The sequence below is a fragment of the Colletotrichum spaethianum genome, assembly GCF_022836535.1.
Source record: "Colletotrichum spaethianum MAFF 239500 DNA, contig03, whole genome shotgun sequence".
Lineage (NCBI taxonomy): Eukaryota > Fungi > Ascomycota > Sordariomycetes > Glomerellales > Glomerellaceae > Colletotrichum > Colletotrichum spaethianum.
Window position 1 is genome coordinate 1,577,689 of NW_026054773.1, and position 17,385 is coordinate 1,595,073.

Genomic DNA, 17,385 nt, shown 5'->3' on the forward strand with positions numbered 1-17,385 from the left:
AACAAAAGGGGCCCATTGGGATCGGAGTCTCAAGAACAAGGTGAGACAGTGAAGAACGAGCGGCTCATTCAACATTGTGACAACACGTTAGAGCTGCTCGACAAGCCCATAAACTCTATTGTCTGATTGGTACTCAAGAGGGTTCTGTTCCAAGAGCCAGACTTACCTTATATAGGTCTACACCTTTCTCGAAGAACCAAAGAATCAATGCCTCGGCAACTAAACCGTGTTGGCCGTCACTTGGATCGAAGATTACTGGGCTAAAGGAGAATTGTTTGACTAAATAGATAATAATACGAAGATTGGAGATAGGGGTGGATGTTCCCCAGTTGTAAAACGTAATAGGTGACGGTTCACACCAAGTCGAGACTGTTTTAGCAGTGCTCAGTATCCAACGTCTTTGACATCAATCTGATCGTTCACCTCGTGACCCAAAAGCAAAAAGCCATACAAAAGAAGCAAATAAAAAGCCCTCAATCTCAGATAGAGCATCTCATGCTTGGGCTCTCAGTCAGAGTAAATCTCTTCATCCTCGCCCTCGCTCTCCTCAAGCACACTCTCCCCGTCATAGACGTTACCACTACGCAGATAGTCCCTGAAACCACGGCTCATCTTGACCACGGCCCGCAGATGCTTGTCTGTAACACAGATCCGCTCGCTTCCCTCCTCGGCAGCCTCGCTCTCAGCAAGCGCCAGCGCAGTCTGCAGCGCGTTCCGGATCTCACGACCGTTCCAGCGCAGAGCGCGGACATCACGCGAATCGTAAGCATACTCCCTCGTAGCGACGGCGACTCGCACGCGCCCGTTCGAATCCCTGTCCAGGCGCTCAAAGTTGTTGGCCCAGATGCGCTCGCGGTCGACATCCGTCAGGTTCTTGTAGTGCAGCGCGACGTGGATGCGCGACGTGAAGGCCGCGTCAAACGCCTGGACACGGTTCGTTGTCAAGAAGAGCACGCCGCGGTAGTACTCGAGCGCGCGGAGGAAGACGGAGACGAGGCCGTTGCGCGCAATGTCCTTGGCGCGGCGGCGCTCGAGGTAGACGTCGGCCTCGTCGAGGAGGACCAGGGCGCCGAAGCGCTGACCCAGGTCGAGGAAGTAAGACAGGTTGTTTTCGACATCGTTCGAGTCGACGCTGAGGTCACCCGAGGTCAGAGAGATTAGTGGGCGGTTGGTCAGCTCGGCAACGCACTCGGCGGTGCAGGTCTTGCCGACGCCGGGGGCGCCGTGAAGAAGGAATATGCGACCCTCGCCCTTGTTCTTAACAAAGTCATTGCCCCAAGGCGAGACTTTGCTGGAGTCGGCTGCGGCGAACTTGCCGATGAGCGCCTTGACGGTCATCTTGATCTCGTCGTCGAGGACGAGGTACTTGAACGCCTCGCGGTCGGTGACGACGGGCTTCAGGTGCTCGAGGTTCAGATGACCCCAGCGTCGGTCACCAAGGAGGAAGCCTGAAATGATATTGGTGCATGCGATGTAGAAGATGTCATTGGTCGGAGCCGACGAATCCCTGAGGCTGATGTCGTCGAAGTCGGCAAATGGTGAGAAGTCTGTGCGGTCAGTCTCGGCAGCACACTCCTCGCAGCCGCAGCGTGGGAGGAAATGAGGCAAGTGGTCCTTTGGCGGGGGAAGTGCGTTAACCGGCACCGGGTGACCTGGTCTTCCTCGATGCATCGGTGGTGGAGCGTGTCGGTTCTCTGGGGCACGCATGCTCAGTCGTTCGTAACCCTCGGCGTCACAAATTACCCGTCCGGTCATCTGGGATTTGTTAGTTCAAGTGATAGGTAAAACTGCTGCGAATGAGGGCATATACATAGCCTGAGGGTCCGCGAGACATGGGTCCTCCGCGAAACCCTGGGTGGGACTGCACAAGCAAGCCATCGTATTCCATGTATGTCGGCCGCTGCAGCAGGTCCCAGTACAGCTTTCCTAACTTGATCTGCTTCTTGAGCATAGTTTCTGGGTCATCTGGGAATAAGTGCGCAGGTATGACGTTCAGCGAGCGAATAACCTGCTCGCCAGTCCATGAAGGGACATTAATCTGGTCCATTGTGCGGATAATTCGATTGTGGCCAAATTCCAGGTACCAAGAAACGACGTTCATGTGGCGGCTACGTCCGTCGGTTGAGACATCCTGTAGCAACTTGCTGATAACACGTGGCTCCCAAAGGCCGTCGTGCTTGACGTAGATGACTTCACCAGGCTTCAGAGCCACCCAGTAGTTTTCAAAAGTGGCAACTGGGACGCTGCGCTGGTGCCGTTCTTGTTCCTTGCGAATGGAATCCCCCACCGTCTGCTCGATGAATTCGAGGAGCACATCTATATGTTCTACCGTCATGCGAGAATACTCTGATGAATGGTTGCCAGGCTGGTGGTAACGGTACCGTTTCAGAGCCTCACGATGGTGTACGATGACGCGATAGGGGGCTTCAATAGTAACCTTGTCTCCAAGCAAATTGACATTGGGATAGTAAGCCACGACTGCTCTTAGCGCGTTGATGAGGTATTCTGAGTGAATAATCATCTGCGTGCGCTCAACCCTAGCAGGCTTCATGGCACTATCATCCTCGCTCTCCGACGACGCCGAATCATAGTAGTCGTCACCGTCGTTATAACAGTTGTTACGTCCGTTTCGGGGTGCGCGCCTGATGTTGATTCTGGTCGATACCTTGGTCACGATCTCGAGGATGGACTTGATGCCGTGCTTGGAAGTGTTGTCCCCGTCTTTTCCATAATCTGGTATCTCTTCGAAGGGAGTGACGCTTTCCCGAGCTGTCCACGTTAGAAGAGTACTTGAGAGATGATATGGAACCAGGGCTTACTGTCAAGGACCTTGCCGCCGATACCGAGATACTGCAACACGTAGAGTATATCTGCTGTTGGCTTGTTTCCGGAGACTTGCTTAACAACCAAGGCTTGGCTGTCCTTCGATACACGTCTGAAACCAACTTCCTCGAAGCTAGCTATAGAGCCAGTCTCGTCGTCGACGATCTGCGGCGGCGTGTTAGTATTGTTACGCGTTCTAGCAGACCGTAAACTGTTCATCAGCAAACGCACCTTGTCAGTCTCACCGCCCATGATGTTCAACGTAAGCGTCTGCTTGCTTGTGATTATGGAGCAACGTAGGTGGAGGACGAGGTAGTAGAAGAGGAAGCATGGAAGAAACACGATCAGGCCGGAGAAGAGGCAGCCGTCCTTTATGAGGCCTGACGACCTGTTGCGGCTCTTCGTTTCATCGGCGAGAAGCAGCAGGCTGTAGGCCGACAACAAAGACGCGGCGTTGGGACATCATTGGCGCAGAAGGCAGGGCGAGCAGTCACCCCGCATCGAGGCATCAATGGCGGCCTCAAAATGAACGATTGGCGAGCGAAGATGGAGTCGCACTAGGCTTGCATGAGGCTGGTTGTGGTGTAAGACAACCAGGCAACCAACCCCGCTTGGAGGTCTTGAGTGCGCCCTGTTGCCTGAACAGTCGTGAGCTACCAATAGGCATCAAGGCTGACTGGCCTCTCAGGATTGAGAGCCTGACTCTGACTCTGACTCTAAAACCCCGTCACGTCAGGTAAACCGAATCAGTTGCCCTTCTAATAGACATCGGATCAATACCTTTCAGCATTGTTAGCGACTGGAGAGATGTTAGCAGTGGTCGAAGCGAACATCACCGCTAGACAGGTAGATGGGTGATAATACGCAACTCCAAAACATCAGCGACATATTAAACTCCCTCCTTCAAGGAGCCGGATCTGCTGTAACACAACGATGTATTTCGTGAGCCTGCTGAGAAGATATCTGACAATCAGGCCTGGGGAACACGGAAAGTTTGCCTACTCTCTCCAAACCTATGCCCCCGGAAATGTATCCTTGAACTCCAATGACCCCGTACGCTTGATCTAATGCCCGCCGCCTTGACGCCTTGATATCTGAACTCCATCCCAAATGCAAGAGGATTTGCAGGTAATTATTGATTATTGGCAGCCCTTGCGGTTGTATTGACGTTGCTAGCATGCGCAAGCAGGAATTTGCAGCACGTTAGGGTAAGCTTACACGCCTTTGTCCAGCCATCATCTTGAGCAATGCCGAGCTTGATGCTAACGTCCATGATTCTGTCACCTTCAATCTTGTAAGGAAGACTGAGAGGATGGCCGTCGGCGGCTGTCTGCCTATGCACGAAAGCACCAAGCTGCCGCACTAGTTCAAGGAACGCCACCATGGCATTGTCGAACTTGCGGTGCATAAAAGTCAGGCCAAGAGGCAAATCTCCGTTGGAAAAAAGCTCCAGGACGTGCTTCTTTGGGGCTGGCGGTGGCGCGTTCCGGTGCGAACCTAGACGGCTGGCAGTCGGGGACGGTAGCTCGTATCGAATAATCTTCGAGGTGCTTCCCATAGGCTGCGGCTCAAAGCCATCGAACTTGTAACCTAGCTTATCTGCCACAGTGACAAGCAAAAGAAGCGCATGTCCCCATGCCGCATTGATCTCAGGCCAGTCAACCGGCTTGTTGGAAAGTCGGCCCAGCCTCAGCCCGTTGATAGTAGCAAAAGTGCCGTCGTGGCTGATACAGAAGGTGTCATTGTAGACGTTGGAGCGTTGTAGCTTCTCAAGAAGCTGAGCATCGTTGTCGAATTTGGAGTTGGTGCTGTCGCGCTCGTTCTGGAAGTCGGCAAGCTTTGTGGCGAAGGCATTCCGTTCGCGCCAAAACTGCTCCTCTTCGCGGTCGAGTTGCTGAGATTCCTCCTCCAAAGCAATGATTTCGGCATCTACAGCCGCCTTCTCTTTCTCCAAACGCAAAAGCTCAGCCATCGCCTCGGCCTCGGCCTTCTTTGCTTTCCTCAAAGCCTCGTCCTGTGCTTTGATATCCTCCTCGCTGGGCTGATCGCTCTGCACTTGTTTCAGAAATCCGACGTAGGCATCGCGTTCCCTTGCGGCGATCTCGAGCTTCTTTTGCAGGCCCTCTACGAGCATGTCGGTGCATTCAACACATATAGGATGATCAATATCGGATCGCGCGGAAAGAATCTCGAACAGCTTGCTGATGCGCTCCATCTCGTGTGCCTTGCTGCCGCCACGTTGTTCATCTTGAGCCTTCGAGCCGCCCTTCGTGCCTCTGGAGGACTTCGAATTCGCTGGAGAGGGGTCGGGTCGGGAGAGAACGGGCTGGGCGACTTGTGATTCCGTGAGGTAGATGAAGGACATGCTAGAGTCTCGTTGCGCCGAGTTCGACGGACCGCTGCCGTGGCGTTTAAAGGTCGCCGATGCCGAATTTTGGGATACTTTGTCGTAGAGAACCTTTCTTTGGCCATCTTGGGGGTGGTATGGTCGTGAAGAGGCTGTCTTCTTAGGTGACTGTTGCGAGGATGAGGCTACGTTTGTCAGCTACCTTGCGCGCACACCGAGCCGGATGGGGGGCTTTTGCTGACCGACGAGGAGATCGTACGCGGCTGGATTCAGCTCCTCAAGGGAACTGTCCAGCTTGAGTGGTGTGCGACACTTTTGACAATACATTTTGCTGTTGCGCGCATGCTTGCAAGCTTGAAAAGGCAGTGTTGATGGATGTTGAGGGAGGTCTTGTGATGTCACCTAAAGTAAGGTCCGGACGTCCTGTAAGCAGTCGCTAAGGCCACACCCCTGGCGTGGGTCCTTGTCCGACGGCGGATACTAAAGGGACAGCGCTCACAGTGTTGATGCGCCTTTTTTTTTTCTTTGGGGTTTTGGAACATGCAATGTGTTTGTGATCCAAGTATCATATTTTTCAACTCCTTTTTACAAAGCGCTTTGCGGGTTGTTCTTATGCAGCAGCAGGAGTTGGTTTGCCTTGTGGGTTCATCGCTGTGGTTTGGCAAGCGGCCAGCGGACTGCGTAGGGGACTGCAAACCCATGACACTCACTACTTGTGAGCAATACTACAGGCTGATCATAATGGCTCGGAAAATACATTCAAAACTTTCCCAATATATTTGTTCGAACTGCAGAGATCACCGCCTGCCGACACTTTGGACCAACACAACGATAAGACACCACCACAACTGCACGGGTTGGCTCCTCAAGCAAACACAAAGGGCACGATGTTGGCTTATCAAAGTCACGCCGGTCTCGCTCTGTCCTGTTGAACCAAGAAAATATCGGGAAAAACCGCCCACCGCGCAATGAGTAGGTCGATGCAGCCATCAAGAGATGGTGTAAGCAAAACGGTGGTATACAGCAGTTGTTCAGCGGCTGCTGTACATAGTAGTCAACAGCGCTTCACAGTGAAAGGCCCTGGGACGTTTTGGGTGACTCTAGCAACGGCAGCACCCCACCTGGTCCGTGCATTTCCACTCTACGCGAGAATCAACGAGTCAAAGCGTCGCGTCGAGACGCGTCTTGTCACCTCGAGTCCACACAGTTTCCCATTAGGCTGATCCGGGACTTCATCGTTACCGTCCAGCCGCCCACTACCATTGGCTCACTCGCCCTTGATCCCCTAACGGCATGTCTTGAAGGGACATGTTCCATATCTACAACCATATGGAGCCTCCAGCAAAGAGACCAAGGACAGGCCCGTCGCCATTGGGTCAGCAGTCGAAAGAAGATGAAGATGATGAGCTCAACTACGAGCCTGACGAGGTGTCTCAGATGCGGGACCCCGGCTACCAACTCGAACAGTCCCGTGCGTTTGCCGCTTTCAAGTTGAAGTCGACGTTTGAGCACATCTTTCAAAAATATGAGAGGGACTTTACGGGTATAGGCGATGAAATTGATTTGAGGACCGGTAAGATCATTACGAACAATGGTCATTTAGAACGTATGCGGAATGAACGGGACACGGGAATCCCTGACGAAGACGACGAAGAAGATGAGGGTATGCTATTGGAGGACGCATTTGCCTCTTCTGATGAGGAGGAGGACAAAGGTTCAGACCAAGATGTTGTGGATGGACACGTAGACCCCGACCGGTCAGACGACGAAGAGGACCAAGAACGAATATTACACGGCAAAAAAGACGCTGCTCCTGCTTCAACAGCTCTCGCACAAAAGACAAAGGGGGAATTACAAAGTCGTTCGAGCCTTCCGCACACCCAGCCAAGTACACACAGGTCTGGATCCGAACAGCGGCTGTCCATCCTCGGTCCACCACGTCAACCAGAAAATGGCAAATCAACTTCCTCAGCAAATATTTGGGGGTATGAACCCGAGTCTGTCGATCCGACATGGAGGGTTCCTGAGATCAACCCACCAAAATTGGGCGATAGTTTAATGTCGAAACTTTACGGGGCAAGATACCGCTTCCCAGTCAGCCAGGGGTCACAGTCTGTGTGGTCTTCACGGCAGGACAGTGAGTTGGAGAAGGCAACGCCCGAGCCTGTTCGCATTGACATGGCGCAACTCGCTCGTGCAAGACAAGAAGCTTCGAGGATGACAAGACCGACGTCCAAGAAACTTCTGCAAGCTTTTACTACCGATGACGACAATGAGGACGATATTCTGGGCCTTTCAACTGCAGACCGAGAGCCCAGGATCGAGAAGAAGAAGAATAGAGAAGGATCGTTCACGGCTGCTAGGGACAAGTCCCAGGAACCCCTCGAGTCTGTTGAAGTCGAACAATCACATGCGAAATCCTCGGCGAAGGAAAAATCAGTCTCACAAAAACAGCTCTTTCCAATCAAGGTCCGAAAACCGAGGAAAACGATTCTACCAAGCAAGACTGCCGATAAAGGAGCCGAGAAACAGCCTTTTGATGCCACCACTCGACTGGGCTCTACGCAGAGCTCAGCCAGCTTTGTGACGGATAAAGAGGCGTTGGAAAGACCCAGACAGCATATCGTCATCGAAATTTTCTCAAAACACCCTTCGGCAGGCGAGATCACCGAGGCCGAGGATCCCGAAGATATGGGCATCTTCGAATCAGCCGAACAGGACATGGCTCCGACCCCCAAATTGGCTGGTTTGGCTGTCTCTGAGCGACCTCCAAAGGACACAGTCTCTCGAGGTGCTTCAGCAGAGGCCATCCCTGACGTAACCGCGTCTGCTGAAGCGCCATCCGGGAAAACACATGGGCCTTCGAAGGAGACATTCACCAGGCATGAGATTGACCCGTCTTATGCCTTCTCCGATGACGAAGACGGTATTCCTATCACGCGAGCAAAACACAGTCGCAGCCAAATGCAATCTGTCGCTGGCCCAGTCACGAACGAATCTACTAAACTAGTCTCCCCGACAACAATGGAACCTTCTGAGAAGGTGCTTGATTTGGAGGTCTCAGAGGACCAGCAAGAAGCCGAAGCACAACAAGAAACAGAAGTCGGGGAAACCAAGCCTCCTTCTACTGTCGGCGAAAAAGTCTCGGAGCAGCCCGCTGACATGGAGATTGATGCTTCGAACAAACAAGTGGCCGAGCCAACAACGGCTCCGGAACAGCACCCCAGCCCTCATGATCAAGAAGCGTCCGAAGTCACAACCAATGTTGACTCGCCCTCTTTGTTGCAAGCTACAGAGAAACTCTCTGAAGAGTGCCAATCAATCGAGCAACATGTTGCAGGAGAAACGAATATGACGAGTGCAGAGAATATTCAGACAACTGCAGATATAGTTGTGCAGGAGTCGCAACCGTTGAATGGGCGAGACCACGAAACAGAAACCCAGAGGGATAGTGGAGAAGGGGCCCAAGAAGGAATGCAGCTGAGAATTCGAGACGTTCAGGCAAGTGACGCCCAGGAGGGAACTCGAACAGAAGGAAGCCAGGGGGAAACATTGGAGGAGACTGGAGACGAACTCGAAGAGGAACACTCAGCAGAGGACATCCGGCAAGAGGATAAAGAAGTCCTCGAACCCTTCACAATCCCCCTGGGCCTCGACGAGATCGATGAAGGAAGCACAACCGATGCCGACCCCGAGGCGGAAGCAATGGACATCGAACTCCCCATCCTCCCGCCCCGGGCAGAGGCACTGCCCTTGACGGAAGCCCTCCTCGCACGGCCCCGTCGAGCCTCCTCGTCACCGGCAATCCACTCAGGACGCGTCGAAAAGAGTGCCACCTCCCCCATGCGACACCTCAATCTCCAATCTAGCAGCCCCCTCAAGAGATACGCAAATCCGGGCGCCTCCTCTGTAAAAGCACGCAGGTCCGTCCGTTTCCGCGCCTCAGCCAGCCCCGAGCGCAAAGCAACCCCCCAAAGCCACAAGCCCACTACGGACCGACCCATCGCTCTTGCTCCAGACTCTCCGGCCACCGGCCAGCTTTCGCCGGCACCCAAACCGCCTAGGAGAAAACGGCAGCCGAAGCAACCCAGCACGCCGTCATCGAGACAGCCTCCCACCACAGCCAAGGGTTCATCCTCCCGGAAATCCGTAATCTCCCTCCTCTCGGACGACGAGGACGAACTCACCCTAGACCTGTTCAAGACCTGGACTTCCAGCGGCGGGACCTCGGGAGACCGCAAGAGAACCTCCTTCACGCCCGTCCTCCTCGCCGGACCGCAGACGAAAATCACCACGCCCATGAAGCAGCGCAGTTCGGGCGGGGGCGGCGGAGCGGGTTCGGACGCAGCCACGACGAGAGGCAGGAAACGCAAGGCGGCGTGGGCGTTCGCTACCCCTACCAAGGTCCACTTCGGCAGCCCATCGGGGTCGCTCGTCCGCACGCCAGGCGGGAACATGCGTCGTTGCGGCGAAGCCGGGTTCCGATGCGATAGGGATTTTTGTTTCACATGTCTGTAGATGATATCATGGTCGAGGCAAAGAGTGCTACTGAATCAGTGAACGGCGCGCAATGGCATGGAGAGCAAAGACTAAAAGTCATCAACATATGCAGAGCAGTGACCGTTGGCATTGCCGGGAAGTCACATGTAGCTTTGAAATGAACAGGGTCATGGAAGCACGAATGCTTCCTCATTATTCGCTACATCAGATGAATACCAGAGAGCTTCTGTAAAGAAAAATCATGGAGAACCGCGTATGCAAAGTCATGGACACTGACCCGTGAGGGTACTTGGAACCGAAAGGGGGCCTCAACCTCGCAAACGCCTGTCCCCTTCCATGTGGTGAAACCCGGATCCATGCGCAAGCCAAATTTCCTATTGCTTCCACCACATTTCCAGCCTTCCTTCCACGCCGCCTGTATCGACGTCTTGCGCCTTGATACGTTGTCTTATTTGTACCGTTGCTCACGTATAGGTACCGATCTTGAGTCGTCATTCATTTAGTGAGACGGGAAGTAGGAAGGTCATGCTCCGTGTTTCATCTGCTGGTCCGATTCGAATTCACACTGGAAATAGGTTGATTTTGTCTAGATCTTAGGCTCGCTTGAAGTTGCAGACAAGAGTCCTGATCGGACCATCAGCGGCGCAGTGCCTGTTGCATACAGCCTGTATGGAGAGGGAGCATCCAGAGTGTTGTGTGTGGGCGTGATTAGGCCTCCCAAAATGGGCAGGTTGACGCTCTTGGTTCAGTTGCTGCTGACACCGGAGGCGGTCTGGCTGGCCAAGTGCTGCTTGAAGACCTCGGGATCCCGAACAGGGTTGAAGTAGGGGTGCGCCTGGGCCTCCTTGGCAGTGAGACGTTCCTGTTTGCATGTCAATATGAGGTACTTGTCAAACATTTACAGGCAAACATACCTGGTGGTCATATCGCAGCAGCTTGTCCAAGAAGTCGATCGCTTCGTTGCTGACGAAACGCTGGTTCTCGGCTGTTACGAAGGAGTGCCACGGCTTCTTCTGGAAACGGCCCAGGATGTCGTCGTACTGGGCATCAAGCTCAATCTCATACTTGTCGAGGTAGTCAAAGAGGTCGTCCGTACCGAGTACTTTGGCGATCTTAACGAGTTGGTCCGAGTTGGAGTTACCGTGGAAGAAGGGTTCCTTGCGGAAAATCATGGAAGCAAACATAGCGCCCAAGCTCCACATGTCGAGACTGTAGTCGTATTCTTGGAAGTCGACTAGCAGTTCGGGGCCCTTGAAATATCTGGAGGCTACGCGGACATTGTACTCGGTACCCTGGTGATAAAACTCGGCCAGACCCCAATCGATGAGCCGCAACTGCACCATTGTTAGCCCCAAGTCAAAAAACTTCTTAAAGCAAGAAGACATGCCTTTCTGTTCTCATGATCGATCATAACGTTATGAGGCTTGACGTCGCGGTGCATGATGCCCTTGCTGTGGCAGAAGTCAAGAGCCTTCAGCAGCTCGTTGATGTAGTATCGGACATCGAGGTCGTTAAACTTGGGGTAAAGGCTTCGGAAATCGGTGTTGTTGACGTGCTCAAAGATGAGAGATGGCGTCTTACTCTGTTGCAACGCTTCGTTAGCCCACCACCCTAATGTATCGCATTGCACAGAGCGATGTCTTCAAACTCACTTGCGAATCTCTAACTACATCCAGCAGCGCGACGACGTTGGGACCTCCCGCCAGGTTCTGCAGGATCTTGATCTCACGCTTGATCTTCTTCTTCTTAACAGGCTTCAAAACCTTGATGACGCACTTCTGGTAGTTGACGACATTGATGCCCTCAAAGACCTCCGAGTACTTTCCACGGCCTATGTAGCAACCCTGCGTCAGCCCATTATGCTCCCTTGAGGTGTAGCCGCGCGCGCAAAGTATACGGGACGGGGTTGTGCATGCGCGCAGCGCGGGAGCCACCCCAACAGGAGCACCAAAACGTACCAATTTTCCTGACCACCTCATAGTTCTCGAGAACGCCCCAGCCTGTTGGTTGAAAGGTTAGCTGCTACGATGCGGAGAAGAAAGCGAGGTCGAAGGAGACAGGTGCGCCGTCGAGTCGCAGGACCTCGGTCGATCGAGGGCTGTTGGATGAGGGGCGGCAGCGTGGGTAGAAAACCTACTAATGTTCACACTGTCGTAGTCCCAGTAGCTGCGGGGCATGTTCTGGTTGACATCTGCGTAGACCCGCGCCATGATGGGCTACTGTTTGCCTGCGATCGCACGCAGGGCTTGACAAGGACGGGTGGTGATGTTGCGTGAGGTTGGATTTTGCGGCGGAGGCAGAGCGAGGAGGGGTCTCGGCGTGGCTGAGGTAGCCTGGCTGAGCGTGGAGCGAGCGGTTGGTGGTGGTGGTGGTGGTGGTGGTGGTGGTGGTAGGAGAACGGGGCAGGGAGTAAATCAAGGTGGGATGTCCAAAATCAGGCTTAGAGGCCTGAGGCCCTGATTGGCTGTCGACCGAGGCTGGTCCCTTTGCGCTTATCATCCAGACCGCCCGATAAGGCCTGGTGATGCGTCCACGCCCCTGCCGTCCAACGTTAAAGCAGTGTTTCGACTTACGGCCAGCATTCCCGTGCTCTTCGAGAGCTTCTCCAAGCCGGTTTCTAGGTGGTTGTCATCATCTGAACTTCAAAGCAAGCCTAAATCGATGCCGCTTTTTTCTTGGCAACAGCGTGCCTGGCGGATACTTGAGAACAAAGGCACATCTGACCCCATCCCGTAACAAAGCAATGATGGAGGTCAGTCAAGACATACAGGGAGTCACTTTATCCAAGCAGAGCCAATGTGTGTAAAACTAGTCTTAGCACATTTACAACAAGAGGCGGAAATCTCAATCATTCAAATGTGATTTGGGCATCGGAAAAAGCCGTCGAGTTCCGTCAAAGTAATTGCATCCAAGAAGCAAGCGTATCGCAGCATTCATTTCTCTCATTCATGTCAAAGTGGCTTTCCCCGTGGGTGTATTGCTACTCGTTTGCCCCCCAACATCAGTCATCTCTGCATGACTGGGCCACTACCCAGCCATGACTCGATTGTCATCGAACACTAACGTCATCTAATAACCTGATCGATCCGCTAGGCAGATAATTTTATGCTTTCGCAAGTTGGTTTCTCCTGGAACGTGTGTAGTGACCCTGCAGACGATACCAGCGATGACCACAGACGCCTTGTGCCTTTTCAGTCTGCCTATTGGAATAGTCAGCAACTGCCCGACTGTAGCGTATCGCAAAGTCTTAGAGAGTATGAGTTTTATGCTTTCAGAGAGAAGATTATTGCTCGACATGTCCAAGCTCTGTGAGACTCGAGCTGCTGACTGAAGCCAGGAGCTGTCTGTCTCTGGCTGTGGATCCGACTAAGGATGACGATACAAAGATTTCATCATAGCATGGGCAGAGGGGATCGGAAATGGAGAAACAAAGGGGTGGTCTGCATACCTTTCATTCTGCTGCCTTTCGGGGCGTTATGGGTGTTGTTGGTGTTCAATAGTTGTGAAGTGTAAACTCTTGGTGTTTTGCTTGCGCACATCAAACCCGCATGTCGATGGAGTCGGCTGATCTCAGCATCAGGTGTTCGGGTCGCCAACAGAGCTCAGAGCATGTGTCCGCCCCTTAATCTCTGCCCAGAATTCGAATGACTTTACGTGCACAAGAGGTCTGCAGACATTTGTCTGGCCTGCAGTTCTTCTTGGCACCAGCAACTGGCAAGCGTGGGAGGTCTAGAGACGTGTGTACGGCCCATAGTTCCTTCCCAGAGGCAGCTCGAGAGTTGATAGTGGTTTGCGAATATTTGGATTCGAGAGAGTCAATCGTAGTCGAGAGTGTCAAGCCCTGCTTCGACAACGTCCCAGGTCCGTTTGCGGAGGTCCGGCTTGGGCTCTTGGTTTTTGCCCTTTCCTCCCTTCCTCTTCTTCTTGTTCTTGGTTACCTTGCCCGACTGCTGGAATGACTCGGTAGCTTTGAGGCTGTTGTCATCGCCGGTCTCACCAATCTGGTTTGACCGTGGCACCATGAAGCGCCGCTCAGCTGCTCTCTCCTGCTCTCGCTTCAGAGCTTCAAGCTCGGAGTGTCGGAACATGGCTATTTGCTCGTCAGTGAGCGTGCGCTTCACGCCATCCGGATAGTAGCCGAGGCCGTCATCTTCCTCAAAGACGTCGTCATCTTCTTCAACCGAGGGGCCGGCGTTGGCAGTATCTGACTGCTGGTTCGGATTGAAAAACTCAGACTTGAAAGTCTGAAGTGCCGCATCTGAGAAGTGCGTCTCAAAAAATGTAATCAAGTCATCCTGTGAAAAGGTCAATATGATGAACTAAATGCTCGACATAGTTGAACCCACATTGCTGACGTTTGGCGCGGCAAACTGCGTTTGCATTGGACTCGGTCCTTCTGCAGCCATTCCCTGTAACCGAGGCGGTGCCGGTGGTATCGGAGAGTATTTTAGAACCTTTTTTGGTCTTGGTTCGGCTTTTCTTATTGTCGAAGGTGATGGCGAAATGGGTTGGATGACGGAAGTGATAAAAATGGTTGGAGCTTCTGGAGTTGGCAGACCGCGCAGGGACAGTGGGCCTGGCGCGTTCAGAACCTGGAGCTTGGATCACGTGTGGAGCAGACCCCTTCACCACCATCGCGTTGGAAACCGCGCGAGCAAACGCGCAACTGCTGCCAGAATCGTGGAAGCGGTTATGCAAATTATTCTGCATAATCATAGCAACAATTGTTTCGAACCTCACCATGCCCCCTAAGCCCGCGAATGAAGGCCTAAGACCGGCTCAGCAGGGCAAGGGCGCTTTGAAACGCGCGGAGCACTTCCGTCACTGTAAATGTGTGTCAGTCAGCTGCGAATAGGCTATGATGAGGAAAATACTCACTGTGTTCCTCCTTTCGAGCCATGTTCTGCTCCGCCAAGTTGACATATCTCTGCCTCGTGTGAAGGCGCTTGACTGCGCGTTCATTGTCATGAGCACTTGAAGTGGAGGCCCAGACGTTGAAGTACTGCACACAGTCAAGGAGGTCAGCATGCCTGGAAGCTAGACTGTTGGTGGTGGGTGTCGAGCTGCTCACCTTTACGAGACTGTCGAATTCGAGCAAGAGCTCTCTCTCCTTCTCGTCGGCCTCCACAAGGGCCTTCTCATACCGAGCTTCGAACTCTTCCCAGTCGAAGGACGGGAAAGCACCTGGCGTGCTAGGAGTATTGCTGTCGTTCTGGCCGTTGGTCACTTGTTGATCCAATCGCGGCTCAGGTGTCTTGGTGGTCTGGAGAGACTTGGGTCTCTGAGACTCGTTGGTTCCCGCGTCGGCCATGTTCGCGGTAGGGGTGAAGGAGGATACTGAGGCGTTTGCGCCCTTGATAAATCGCGAGCGCGGGTCTCTCAAGACAAAAGCCGATGGGAAAGGCTGTGCTGGTGTCGAGTGACTATTTGATGATGTTTAGGATTCTGTGGGGGAAAAAAAAATTGGTCGTTCGACTTGATCGCGTTGTTCGTTTTCTGGTGGTTGCGATTTGACAGTGACCGGAAAGTAGGGAAAGCTTGACGCTAGATGCTGCCGTGTTGGGTCACTTGTATGGAAAGGTGCTGATCATAGTGGTCGGCTCCCTGTAGGTTGTTACTAAGTTCGCCCGTGCCTGCTGATGGAGGTTAGTGTTTTGGCTGAGGACAGTGTGGCGTCGCTGGCTAGGAAGGCAAGGGAAGGAAAGAGGTGTGGCGCATGGCGCATGCTCGGGGAAGGTGTGTGAGTGACTGGGATCCAAATAGCGTTGGGGACACCCCTGTTGCCTGCGGGAGTCCGCTGCGCCAACGGCAGTAGAGTGTTTCCCTTTCTGGTCCATCCATCGCCTCTCACCCGACCTCGTCCCCGTGACTCGACGAACCTTCAGAAACAACCTGCACTCACAGGTCGTCTGAACGTTGCCGATAGACTCACTCTGTATCGGAAGCTGCCGTATATCAAGTCGCTGCTTCCTACCAAGGCTGGAGGTTCTTCCCAGTCCGCAATCAGTTACCAGAAACTCAACCCCCCACGTCATTCTCGAGCGACGCTTTGTTCATGCGCGGCCTTGTCCTGTTCAACTCCGAGTCGCCGCTTGCCTAGACTCGACAGACATCGCCAAAATGAACTGCGACATCTGTCAAAGATCTCACAACCCTCAACGGTTGCCCTTTTTGTGTGCTGTTGATGCTCGCAATCACTGCTATGAAGGTCGTCTCAAGAATCTGCAGTTGTTGATAGAGAATGAGGGTCTTCAGAAACAGATCAATGACCTCCTTGCTGAAGACACAGCAACCGATGCGCTCGACCCGACTATCGCTGTTGAACGTTCGACCTCCGAACAGAAGATGGCTGAAGTTCGAACGGACCAGATCATCGCTCAGGCTGATAAGCTGAGGGATGAGATCGCCGCTGCCAGGAAGGAGATTACTGATCGCAAGGCTGCCATTTCTCGTCGAAAGTCGGATCTTGCATCTGCGTCGAGTGGCATCGCTACTCGGAGAACCAGGCAGCTCGAGGAGGCCGAGCGCTCCATTTCCGTTGCCAAGTACAAATGGGTCCGCAGTGCTGATCAGATGTCGTCCACCCGAGCTTTCCTTTGTATGGAAGCAGCCAAACTGTACGGTCTCCGCCGTGTCAAGAAGGGCTCGTCTTCTCGATACGAGTATAAGCTTGGCGGGGTTGACGTGATTGATCTTTCCTCTATGAATGGTTAGTCTCATACCTTGGGTTTCTTGAAAACAATACTGACCTTGCTTGATAGCGGCATCGCCCGAAGCCCTGTCAACCTCTCTGGCCAACATCGCCCATATTCTGGCGTTAACGTCCCATTATCTCTCCATCCGGCTTCCTGCGGAGATCACGCTACCCCATCGTGATTACCCGCGTCCTACCATCTTCAACCTCGCCTCATCTTACCAGCATGGCGAAGTTCCGTTTCCCGGTACTTCAACCGTTCCTAGCTTTACTTCGGAGGAGCGCGATAATCAGCCGCACTACATCCCTCGGCCGCGGCCACTGTTCGTCGACAAGGCCCTGCCCGTACTAGCCAAAGAAGACCCGGCTGCCCATTCCCTCCTTCTGGAGGGTGTGACTTTGTTGGCGTATGATATCGCCTGGGCATGCAGCACTCAGGGGGTCTTTGTTGGGGATCGCAACTCATTCGAGGATGTTTGCCATATGGGCCGCAACCTGTATAATTTGCTCATCGGCCAACAACTCCATAGTACTCAAACTGGTCGACTCTATCCCCCGCCTACATCATCACCCACGACGAAGCACGACAACCCCGACCAGGAAGAGCTTGGCAAAGCCCCATCTTGGATGGGACGATACTCTCACGGCACAGCTTACGCGTTCCTTGGTAGCGCGGAGGGATCCGAATTTGTTCGCAGCTTCAAACTTCCTAGCCCCTTGAAACTTGCCGATAAGCTCAAGAAAAAGCTTGTCAGTGAGGTTGCGGTTCCAGAGTGGGAGGTTCTCGAGGATGATGCGTGGGCTATTGATGAAGGTGAAGGTCAGGCTGCTCGGGCTGGTGGTGCTGGTGGTGGGGGTGGTGGTACGAACGGCTGGACAAAGGTGAAAAACAGGTAAACCAAATGCGAGACTCTGACATATAGTACTCGAGACTACAAATCCACTGTAATCTGAAAGTCTCAACTCTCGACTCCTGCAATGGTGATATTGGTGTATGGATGTGGGGGTGGTTTTTTTATAT

At 53.3% G+C, this 17,385-nt stretch overlaps 8 protein-coding genes across 8 annotated transcripts; 2 read left to right on the forward strand and 6 right to left on the reverse strand.

Annotated features, from left to right (window-relative positions):
- Positions 1–507: 507 nt before the first annotated feature.
- On the reverse strand, positions 508–3,075 carry ColSpa_01932 (ATPase family AAA domain-containing protein 3B; the record flags this gene model as incomplete). Its single annotated transcript, XM_049268144.1, has 4 exons — positions 508–1,755; positions 1,811–2,769; positions 2,820–2,988; positions 3,055–3,075. 4 exons carry the CDS (start codon positions 3,073–3,075, stop codon positions 508–510), a joined length of 2,397 nt encoding a protein of 798 aa, XP_049124101.1.
- Positions 3,076–3,955: 880 nt separating this feature from the next.
- ColSpa_01933 (vacuolar protein sorting-associated protein 33) lies at positions 3,956–5,497 on the reverse strand (the record flags this gene model as incomplete). The annotated part of the gene is made up of 2 exons (XM_049268145.1): positions 3,956–5,338; positions 5,384–5,497. The coding sequence occupies 2 exons, from the start codon at positions 5,495–5,497 to the stop codon at positions 3,956–3,958; spliced, it is 1,497 nt and encodes a 498-aa protein (XP_049124102.1).
- Positions 5,498–6,499: 1,002 nt separating this feature from the next.
- On the forward strand, positions 6,500–9,688 carry ColSpa_01934 (uncharacterized protein; the record flags this gene model as incomplete). The annotated part of the gene is made up of 1 exon (XM_049268146.1): positions 6,500–9,688. The coding sequence occupies one exon, from the start codon at positions 6,500–6,502 to the stop codon at positions 9,686–9,688; it is 3,189 nt and encodes a 1,062-aa protein (XP_049124103.1).
- Positions 9,689–10,415: 727 nt separating this feature from the next.
- On the reverse strand, positions 10,416–11,013 carry ColSpa_01935 (casein kinase II subunit alpha; the record flags this gene model as incomplete). The annotated part of the gene is made up of 2 exons (XM_049268147.1): positions 10,416–10,532; positions 10,585–11,013. 2 exons carry the CDS (start codon positions 11,011–11,013, stop codon positions 10,416–10,418), a joined length of 546 nt encoding a protein of 181 aa, XP_049124104.1.
- Positions 11,014–11,015: 2 nt separating this feature from the next.
- ColSpa_01936 (casein kinase II subunit alpha) lies at positions 11,016–11,880 on the reverse strand (the record flags this gene model as incomplete). The annotated part of the gene is made up of 4 exons (XM_049268148.1): positions 11,016–11,252; positions 11,323–11,501; positions 11,629–11,670; positions 11,808–11,880. The coding sequence occupies 4 exons, from the start codon at positions 11,878–11,880 to the stop codon at positions 11,016–11,018; spliced, it is 531 nt and encodes a 176-aa protein (XP_049124105.1).
- A 1,605-nt stretch (positions 11,881–13,485) lies between these two features.
- On the reverse strand, positions 13,486–14,076 carry ColSpa_01937 (uncharacterized protein; the record flags this gene model as incomplete). The annotated part of the gene is made up of 2 exons (XM_049268149.1): positions 13,486–13,965; positions 14,017–14,076. The coding sequence occupies 2 exons, from the start codon at positions 14,074–14,076 to the stop codon at positions 13,486–13,488; spliced, it is 540 nt and encodes a 179-aa protein (XP_049124106.1).
- Positions 14,077–14,438: 362 nt separating this feature from the next.
- Positions 14,439–14,981, reverse strand: ColSpa_01938 (uncharacterized protein; the record flags this gene model as incomplete). The annotated part of the gene is made up of 3 exons (XM_049268150.1): positions 14,439–14,494; positions 14,549–14,672; positions 14,742–14,981. The coding sequence occupies 3 exons, from the start codon at positions 14,979–14,981 to the stop codon at positions 14,439–14,441; spliced, it is 420 nt and encodes a 139-aa protein (XP_049124107.1).
- An 809-nt stretch (positions 14,982–15,790) lies between these two features.
- On the forward strand, positions 15,791–17,261 carry ColSpa_01939 (autophagy-related protein 14; the record flags this gene model as incomplete). Its single annotated transcript, XM_049268151.1, has 2 exons — positions 15,791–16,379; positions 16,432–17,261. The coding sequence occupies 2 exons, from the start codon at positions 15,791–15,793 to the stop codon at positions 17,259–17,261; spliced, it is 1,419 nt and encodes a 472-aa protein (XP_049124108.1).
- Positions 17,262–17,385: the final 124 nt, after the last annotated feature.